Source organism: Macrotis lagotis, chromosome X (genome assembly GCF_037893015.1).
Source record: "Macrotis lagotis isolate mMagLag1 chromosome X, bilby.v1.9.chrom.fasta, whole genome shotgun sequence".
NCBI lineage: Eukaryota > Metazoa > Chordata > Mammalia > Peramelemorphia > Peramelidae > Macrotis > Macrotis lagotis.
In genome coordinates this window covers 8,808,524-8,819,404 of record NC_133666.1, presented here as the reverse complement: position 1 = coordinate 8,819,404, position 10,881 = coordinate 8,808,524, and the positions used below count along the sequence as shown (strand labels likewise).

The 10,881-nt window shown below is 36.2% G+C and overlaps 1 protein-coding gene across 3 annotated transcripts in view; it reads right to left on the bottom strand.

The window, feature by feature from the left end:
* The window catches only part of MID2 (midline 2), a 115,286-nt gene that overhangs the window by 39,292 nt on the left and 65,113 nt on the right, over positions 1-10,881 (bottom strand). For all 3 annotated transcript variants that reach the window (XM_074207231.1, XM_074207230.1, XM_074207232.1), the window contains exon 6: positions 1,347-1,474. In XM_074207231.1, coding sequence (XP_074063332.1) covers positions 1,347-1,474 — 128 coding nt within the window. The remainder of the gene's footprint in view (positions 1-1,346; positions 1,475-10,881) is intronic.

The following is a 10,881-nucleotide window of genomic DNA, read 5'->3' as shown; positions in this document are numbered from 1 at the left end:
GGACTCATCAACACAGGCAAAATAAAGTATGTGTGCTTTGGGACATCTACTTTGGCTGCTAAGAAATCATTAGGGATCTTATTTCTCACTAGCCCCTGGGTTCTTGGTCTCAATTTACCTAGAGCCCAACTTCTATATATTAATATTTCTTGAGTACTTAAATCTTATCATTTTCTAGTTCTTATCTAAATGTCTCAGTCCAAGCTAGCATGGTACAGTGGACAGGAAACTGGATTGGATGTCAGAGGACCTGAGTTCAAAGGCCAGCTCTGCCACCTAGGTATTATCCTGGCCAAGCTATGGTTATTTCTCCAGATATCAATCTGTAAGATGAGAGTGCTAGATGCAATGACCTCCAAAATCCCTTCAAATTTCAAATCGATTATCCCCTAAGCAGAGAAACCATGGTTCTGGGTCTAATTTTGCAACATCTGCACATTCAGGCCTTTAATTAAAATCTCATTATAAAACCAACAAAATGTTACTGCTAGTCTGGTAAGGAGACGCCCCAGCTATTATTTTTCCTTCCGATAGTTCAACAGAGAAAGGAGACCAAAACTATTTGGCATTAATATTTAGCTCCTAAATCTAAAGCTGGAAGAGATCTTAGAGAAAAGCTAGTCTAACCCCCAGCCCCTTCATTTTACAGAGGGGAAACTGAGGCCCAGGGAGGGGAAATGACTTGTACAAGGTCAAAATAGGATCCTAAATCTAGAGCCAGAAGGGATCTTGGGGTTCATCTAGTCTAATGAGGGTACCTAAAACCATTACCTTACCAATATTTACAAAATTTATGACATTTGGCTTGTGCCCCACTCCACCCTCCTTCTCAACTTTGGATGACCCAAAGGAAAAGACAGTCTCTTTATAGTTTAGAATTTTATCTTCCTGATGAGGTTTCTTTCCTATTAGGACTATTTTTACCTTCTCATAACCTAGCACATAGTAAGGGTGAAACACATGTTCAATGCTTGGAGATATTCTATATCTGAATAGTTTCAAACCTATTTCTTCTGCTCAGAGGAAGTAAAACCCAGTTTTACTTCAGGGTTATTCCCACATTAAAAATGGAGGGTGGAGCAGTGGATAGAGCACCAGCCTTGGAGTCAGGAGGACCTGAGTTGAAATCCGACCTCAGACACTTAATAATTGCCTAGCTGTGTGGCCTTGGGCAAGTCACTTAACCCCATTGCCTTAAATAAATAACTTTTTCTTTAAAAAAAAGGGAGGGCAGGGCAGATTTTTGTCTAAGTTTAAACATTACCTTTTTTCCCCTAGATGAATTCCATGGAAAATAACCCCTAAAAGACAAGAGGAAATTAGGAAAGAAAAGAATATTTTCACACCTGTTAAGTAATCTAGCCCCTCCAGCAGTTTCTTTTCTCTGGAAAAATCTAAAGCAAAGTTTTCAAAAGCATCATTAAAATTGATGTCTGGGATGAGAACTTGAGAGGATGCAGTTGCCATGGCAACCCTGAAAGAGAGGAAAGGATATCAACATACATCAAAATGGGTTTGTGACTTTCATCTATTTGATTCTTCATTTAGTAAGGTAAAAACAATAACAAATCAGCAACAGCAAAACCCTAAAATCTCTAACTAGATGGTGTTCCTGCTTAACCCATCCTGATACATAAAACAAATGATCCTTTTGATGTTCAATGATTTTTGTTTTAATTGGCAGAGGTCAATGAGGGCACGTGCAATATTGTCTTTTATACCGCCATCATGCGATGACGTCCTGACAGAGAGTTTGGAGACGATACACATTTGATAGAGGACTTGGACTCAATAGGGTTAAGTCCTTTCCAGCTCTTAGACACTCTGGCTAATCTATACCCTTTCCCCAGCCTCACTTCTAAGAAACAATTAAACTTTTTTTCCTCCTCGTCTTTCCTGATTTGTCAGACTGCCACTGTCAACACACTAGTCCAGTCAAACCTCAGAAGATTTGATAAGAGCAGCCATAGCAAAGCTGTTAAAAAAATCAATCCAAGACTTCCATAGCCTAGTTCAGTGAGTGGAAGCCTCCCCCAAGGAAAACAAGCAGCCTACATTTCTCTCCTGCTTTAAGATTAAAGCTTTTCCAAGAGGCACTTTACATTTTCTTCTATTTTTTTCAGTCTTTTGGTTTTGTTTGATGGAATCTTGGTGTCTCACAGAGTCATTCTTTCCATTTGTCCAATTCTAATTTCTAATTTTCTTTAGTTAAGGTTAATGCTTGATGTACTTTTTCTCACAAGTATTCTGAGATAAATAGATTAAATGTTGTCCCCATTTTAGAGGTGAGGAAAGAGGCCCAAAGAAGTCAAGGTACCTGCCTAAGATAACAGAGAGACTAAATGTTTGAGCCAGGATTCAAAGATTTCCTGGGATAGGAGGAAAGAAATGTGCTTCCCTTAACATTTGGGGAGAGCAGATTTTAAAGTGTTTAGAAGGCTACACAGGATTTTATGGCTTAAACTTTTCCATTTTAAGAAAAATGATAATCTCTAAAGAAAGAAATTTGGAAGACAGAAAGAAAAATTTCAGTGAGGAAGAAAAGGCGGAGTCATTAAAGAGATAGATGTGGATTCATGGGGAACTCAACAGTCAACTTAAATTTTTAAACAAAGGATAGAAGCAAGAGCAGGTAACAGAGCACAAATACAAAAATAAGGCATGGTCCTGTAAGATTCATATCAGAGGAGTTAAATCACAGAATAAACTGAGGCTGTCTAGGAAGGAACCCATAAGAAAAGGGTTATTGTTTTTTTTTAAGTTAAACTGTGATATGTTATTACAATGGAATATTGTTGCATTGTAAAGAATGATGGATGTAAAGAATTCAGAGAAACATGGGAAGACTTGTATGAACTGATACAGACCAAAGAAAGCAGAACCAAGGACAACATTAAAAGTCATCAGAATTCAAATTAAATGCCAAGACAAATCTTGGATACAGAGGGTTATTTATGATATTCATTTTGCGTGCCCTAGGAGAAGGGGGATGGACTGTTGGCATGGAATGTCACATAGGTGACATGTTAGAGGTCATTGCTAAAAATGACCTTTTTAATTGGTTTTCTGTATTTCAAGAGAGGTTTCTGAGGAGAAGAGGTATTACTGGGAAAAGGCAATAGCATGAAAACAAAAGTACTAATAAAGCAGGAAAGAAAAGAATTTTGTGTCTTGAGAATTGAATTTGGTTACCTAGATCATGGGTTAAAATATACAAATGTAAAATATAATTTATGTAAATAAAAATATAAAATAAAATATACAAATAACCAGAGATGGAATGTACCTACCAAGGACTGATAAGAATGTATTTTCCTATAATATTGTAAATCTATTAAAAGTGTTAGAAACTAAAAAGGATGGGAGAGGGAGAAAACTAGCTGAATAATCTACCAAGAGAGCTATCATAGAGAGAGTAGGAAAAGGATAAGCAGTAGAGATATCTAGGAGCTTACAGGAGATAGAATGCAAGATAAAAGTCAGTAAAAACCAACCAACCAGGGGCAGCTAGGTGGTGCAGTGGATAGAGCACCAGCCTTGGGGTCAGGAGTACCTGAGTTCAAATCCAGCCTCAGACACTTAATAATTACCTAGCTGTGTGATCTTGGGCAACTCACTTAACCCCATTGCCTTGCAAAAAAAAAAATTATTAAAAAAACCCAATGAACCAGCCTATGTTCTCAGATGTCTAAAATGTTCATGGTGCAGGTAACAAGTTGGATGAACTTGACACCCAAATGCAAGGCAGCAAATTTGACTCAATGAGACTTGATAGGGTAAGAACCATGACAGGAAAATGGTCTGGATAAGAAATAATGACAGACTAGAATATTGGGCTGAATCTAATAAGATGAAGTTCAGTATGGATAAATGTAAAAAGTCTTGCATTTTGAGTTCAAGAAATCAAATTTTCAGATCCAGGATGAGGGAGGCATGGCTAAGTAGCAGTGTGTTTCTTTTTTTATTATATAACTATTATATTTGTTTTTCAATTACATACAACAGTAATTTCTACCTATCTTTTTTGGTAAGGTTTTGAATTTTAAAATTTTCCCCCATCCTCCCTTCCTTCCCCACATCCCCCACAGAAGGCAATGCTATACATTGATCAAAATTGAATGGGTTGAAAGAAAAAAATATATCTTTGAGGAAGAAATAAAATATTAGAGATAGTAAAATTATGTAGTACAAAAGACAACTTTTTAAAAAACAATTGAAGGTAATAATCTTAGTAACCTCAGCATTGTAATATAACCATCATTATAACAGTGCTGCCACCATCAGTATCACATTACAACTAACATCACTGTCACATCTCTACTCCACCAGCACCATCAATCACACTACTACCACCATCATGTATACCTACCATCAATACCATCTTCTCACATGCATTGCCTCCATTATCTATATCACTCTCCCTATAATCAGAAGTATCACTGAGCTATTACTGCCATATTTCTATAATCAGCATCATTGCTGTTACATAGCTGCTATTATCACTGTTACAATGCCACCACAATCATCATAACTCCAGTATCTATAAACTTGAAAACTGATGAGGACCAATATGATATCATGATCATGTACAGTTTGTCTGACTGTGGCTGATCAATAAGCTTGGAATGCTCTACCAGAGATTGGACACAAATAGTGCATATGAACATTTAGAATGGAAAATTTGAAAATATAAACTACTTGGGAAAGAACTTCCTATTTAGGTTAAAAAACACTATTGAGAAAACAAGAAAGCAGTCTGACAGAAATGATAAAACAATGGGTTATTGAGTTCCATTGTTTCTGATTCTCTCTTGTCCGGTCTGTCTCATTAATTTAATTTTCTATTTTTCTAACTACTACCAACTGGTTTTAAGGATAGCTGTTTTACAATATAGTTTGAGGTCTAGAAGTGTAGTTTCTCTGTACTCCTGCCTTTTTAAATTATTTCCCTTGATATTCTAGATCCTTTGTTTCTCCAGCTGGTGATTTTATTATTTTATCGAGTTCTGTAAAATATCCTTTTAGCAAAGCATCAAAATGACAAGGTAGCTTTGGCCATAGTCATTTTTATTCTGTTTTTCATATGACTATGGATTACTTTGATTTCCTCATCTGGAAATTGCCTTTGCATATCCCTACTGACATGCCCAGAACTGAATGCTGCTCAAGCTTTTTAAGATATGGAAGCCTTGTAATGATATCTCTTTTTTAAAATATAAATATTTTGTTTTCCAATTATATACAACAGTAGTTTCTACCAATCATTTTTGGCAAGGTTTTGAATTTTACAATTTCCCTCCTCCCTCCAACAGAAGGCAGTCTCATAGTCTTTACATTTTTTTCCATGATATGCATAGATCAAAATTGAATGCATCTAGAGAAAATAGCATATCCTTAAGGAAGAAAGAAATTTTTAGAGATAGCAAAACCATGTAAAACATAAAATGACTTTTTAAAAAAATTGAAGGTTATAATCTTTGTTCTTCATTAAAACTCCACAGTTCTGGGGCAGCTAGGTGGTACAATGGATAGAGCACCGCCCCTGAAGTCAGGAGGACCTGAGTTCAAATTTGACCTCAGACACTTAATAATTACCTAGCTGTGTGGCCTTGGGCAAGTAACTTAACCCCATTGCCTTGCAAAAAAAAAATAAAACTCCACAGTTCTTTCTCTGAACATGGATGGTATTCTCTATCACAGATCCCTTAAAATTGTCTGACTATTACACTGATGAAATGAGTATGTTGTTAGGGTGTACAATGTTCTTCTGGTTCTGCTCATCTCCCTCAGCATCAATTCATGCAAGTTTTTCCAAGCTTCTCTGAAATCACATCCCTCTTGATTTCTAATAGAATAACAGAGTTCCATCACATACTTATACCACAATTTGTTCAGCCATTCCCCAATTGATAGGCATGCCCTCAATTTCCAATTCTTTGCTACTACAAATACAACTGTTATAAATATTTTTATGCATGTGGAATTTTTACCCTTTTTCATGATCTCTTCAGTTAACAGACCCAGTAGTGGTATTGCTGGATCAAAGGGGATGCACATTTCATTGCCCTTTGGACATAATTCCAAAGTGCTCTCCAGTAAGGCTGAATCAGTTCACAGCTCCACCAACAATGCATCGGTGTCCCAGATTTCCCACATCCCTTCCAATATTGATCATTGTCCTTTCTGGTCATATTGGCCAGTCTGAGAGGTGGGAGGTGGTATCTCAGAGATGCTTTAATTTGCATTTCTCTAATAAGTAATAATTTAGAGCAGTTTTTCATATGACTTTGATCTCCCCATCTTTAAATTGCCTTTGCATATCCTTTGACTATTTGTCAATTGGGGAATGGCATTTTTTTTTTTTTTACAAATTTGACTCAGTTCTCTATAGATTTTAGGAATGATATTTTGTCAGAAACATAAGTTGTAAAAATTGTTTCCCAATTTACTTCATTTCTTTTGATCTTGCTTAGAGTGGTTTTGTTTGTGCAAAAGCTTTTTAATTTAATGTATTCAAAATTATCTAATTTGGTTTTAGGTTTTGCAAGGCAAATGGAGTTAAGTGGCTTGCCCAAGGTCACACAGCTAGGTAATTATTATTAAGTGTCTGAGGCCGGATTTGAACCCAGGTACTCCTGACTCCAAGGGCTGTGCTCTATCTACTGCACCACCTAGCCATGCCTCTAATTTGTTTTTTATAATGCTTTCTATCTCTTCCTTGGTCATAATATATTCCCCTTTAAATAGATCTGACAGGTAAACTATTCCTTGTTCTCTTAATTTGCTTATAATATTGTCTTTTATGTCTAAATCCTGCACCAATTTTATCTTATCTTGGTATAAGGTGTGAGATGTTGGTCTAATCCTAGTTTCTGCCATACTATCTTCTAGTTTTCCCAGAAGTTTTTATTGAAGAGAGAGTTCTTATCTCAGAAGCTGGACTCTATTATTATAATCATTTCTTGCTGTCTCTTTAGTACCTAATCTATTCTACTGATCCATCACTCTATTTCTTAGCCAGTACCAGTTTTAACGGCTGATGCTTTATAAAATAATTTTAGATCTGGTAAGGCTAAGCTGCCTTTTTTTGCATTTTTTTCATTAAATCCCTTGAAATTCCTGACTTTTTGTTTCTCCATATGAATTTGGTTACAATATTTTCTAGTTCACTAAAATGATTTTTTGGATGTTTAATTGATATGGCACTAAATGAGTAGTTTAATTTAGGCAGAATTGTCATTTTTATTATATTAGCTCAGCCTATTCATGAGCAGTTGAAATTTGCCCTATTATTTAGGTCTGATTTCATTTGTATGAAAAAGTATTTTATAATTGTTTTCATAGATTTTCTGAGTTTGCCTTGGCAGGTAGATTCCTAAGTATTTTATGTTGTCTGATATTATTTTATTTTATTTCTTTAAAGATTTTATTTATTTTGAATTTTACAATTTTCCCCCTATTACTCCCCCCCCCCCAACAGAAGGCAATTTGCCAGTCTTTACAATGTTTACATGGTATACAATGATCCAAATTGAGTGTGATGGGAGAGAAACCGTATCCTTAAGGAAGAAACAAAGTATATAAGAGATAGTAAGATCAGACAATAAGATATCTTTTTTTTTTCCAAATTAAAGGGAATAGTCCTTGAACTTTGTTCAAACTCTACTGTTCTTTCTCTGGATACAGATGGTATTCTCCATTGCAGACAGCCCCAAATTGTCCCTGATTGTTGCACTGATGGAATGAGCAAGTCCATCAAGGTTGATCATCATCCCCATGTTGCTGTTAGGGTGTACAGTGTTTTTTTGGTTCTGCTCATCTCATTCAGCATGTCTAATATTATTTTAAATGGGATTTCTCTTTCTAACTCTTGTTTCTGTATCTTGTTGGTAATATAAAGAAATGCTGAGAATTTATGGGGTTTATTTTACCTCCTGTGACTTTGTAAAGATTCCAATTGTTTCCAGTAGTTTTTAGATCATCTTTTAGGGTTCTCTAAGTATACCATCATGTCATCTACAAAGAGTGAGAGTTTTGTTTCTTCCTTCCCAATTTTTTTAAAGGTATTTCTACAAGTCTTGGGTGTATTTGGGGAAATTAATCCCCATCCCCCTCCCTCCCTCCTGTCAATATTTTGTGAATGTTGTGGTCACTTTTGGTGGTATTTACCTTTCCATTGTTGTTTCTTAAGATTTTGTTATTATCATATGGAAGTGTTATTGATTTTTGTGGGTTTATTTTGTAGTTTGCAACTTTCCTGAAGCTGTTAATTGTGTAGTATATTTACTAATATATTTACTGATTCTTAAGGATTTTCTATCTAAACCAGTATGTCACTGGCAAGTAGGCATACTCATATCTTTCCCCTTATTTTCATACCTTTAATTTCTTTTTCTTGTCTTACTGATGGAATTTCTCAAATGAAATCAAATAAAAGTGGGGAGAGCGGGAATCCTTGCTTTACTCCTTTATTTACTGGGAAAGCTCCTAGTATGCTGCCATTGCATATTATGCTTATTTTTAGCTTTGGAGAATTTTTATCATATTTAAAAAGATCTCTTTAAGGCTATATGTTAGGGGGCAGCTAGGTGGTGCAGTGGATAGAGCACCGGCCCTAGAGTCAGGAGTACCTGAGCTCAAATCCGACCTCAGACACTTAATTAACTAGCTGTATGGCCTTGGGCAAGTCACTTAACTCTACTGCCTTGCAAAAAAAGCCATATGTTAGAGGGATTTTAAAGCATAAAGAGGGTTTTATTTTGACAAAGTCTTTTATTCTGCATCTAGTGAGATAATCATCATTTTGGATGTTTGTATTTATAGAAGCTATTCTTTTCAAGGCTATCGTGATCTTGTAACTACTAAATCCAATGGCCTTTTCTCAGTCTTTGGGCCCTCTCTACAGTACTGATATTGCTGATTACTCTCTTCTCCCAAATAGATCCTCTCATCCATGGGTTTTCATGACCCTGCTCTCTCGGTGGTTCTTCTGCTTTTTTGACCACTGTTTATCAGTCTTCTTGTTGGACCATCTATGTAACTGTGAGAATATCCCAAGGCTCTGTCTAGTACTATCATCCCTTCTCTTTCTACATATCTCTGTCAGTGATCTTACCAGTTTCCTTGAATTATCATCCCTATACAGATTAGTATATAGGTATACATACATACATCTCTATCTGCCTACCTAACTAATCATCTGTTACTCATCTATGTCTACCTATCATCTGTCTCCATTCATCCATCTATATATCTATCTATTGATGCACACATATCTCCAGCCCTAATCTTTTTCCTGAACTATGTTGGTATCACTAATTGTCTATTAAACATCTTAAATTGGATGATCCATAAGTATCCTAAATTCAATGTCAAAACAGAACTCATTTTCCCTAAAACACACACTTAATACAAACTTCACTTTTACAATTGAGGGAATCAGCATTCTTCTAGTCCCCCAGGTTCAAAACCTCAGTGATGTACTGGACTTCTCATTCTCATTCACCCTGTTTATTTTATTAACTGTCAAATTTTGTTGATTCTTTCTCCATAACATCTCTTACAACCATTTCCTTCTCTCCATTCATATGGTAATCACCTAAGTTCAAGTCTGTACAGTATTACCAGCAATATGACAGTAGCTTCTTAACTGTCCTATGTGTCATTTCTCCAGTCTTCATTCATATAGCTGCCAAATTGATATTCTGAAAATGTGCAAACTTGACTATGCCATTCTCCTACTTAAGCTGCTCACAGTACCTCTAGGATAAAATCCAAACTTCTCCATTTGGCAGTTAAACTCAATCAAACAAGCATTTCTCAAACTCCTTGAACTCATGGACTGTCCTGATCAATGGGAATAAAAAGACAAAAACCATACTGTAACTGCTTGCAAGAAACTCACATTCTAGTAGGGAGATAACATACCTAGACATAGGTCCATTCAAAGTACAAACAATGTAGGAATAAGGTGATCTCAGAGGAGAAGACTGGAATGTGCAAAGGATGGTTTTTGAGCTAGGTGCCAAAGGAAGCCAAGAATTCAAAGAAATGAATTGAGGAGGGACAATATTTCTGCATTTGGAGATAGCTCATGCAAAGCCATGGATATGGGGAATTATGTGTGAAGGAATAGCAAGAGGGTAAGTATAGCTAAACTATAAGATATGTGGAAAGGAATATTTTGATAGGAAGGGGTAAAGTTTTTTCCCCCTCTTTTTCTTTGGGGGTAAAGTTTTTAAGAGAGTTGAACGTCAAATTTTGTTGTCATTTAGTTATTTCAGCCATGTGTGACTCTTCATGACTCCCTTTGGAGTTTTTTGGCAAATATTGGAGTGGTTTGCTATTTCTTTCTCCAACTCATTTTACAGATGAGGAAACTGAGGCAAAGTTAAGTGACTTTCCCAGGGTCACAAAGTTAGTGTCTAAGGTCATATTTGGACTCATGAAGATGAGTCTTTCTGACTACAGGCTCTGTGCTCTATCCACTGGGTCATCTAGTTGCCCCAATGCCAAATAGAGGCATTTATATTTGGGGTAATAGTGAATCACTGGAGCTTTCTGTGTGTGTGTGTTTGTGTGTGTGTGTGTGTGTGTGTGTGTGTGTTTTGTGTGTGTGTGTGTGTGTGTGTGAGATAGAGATAGAGATAGAGATAGAGATAGAGAGAGAGAGAGAGAGAGAGAGAGAGAGAGAGAGAGAGAGAGAATCATAGAGTCTGGAATTTCAGAATGTTAATATGGTACCTATGTGGAAGATGAAGTGGAAAGAATCTTGAGGCAGGCAGCCCAACCTTCAAGTTATTATAATAGATTAGGCATAAGAATCTAAATTAGGGAGATAGCTGTGTGACTGGAGAGAGGAGCATGTAGAGGAGTGATATT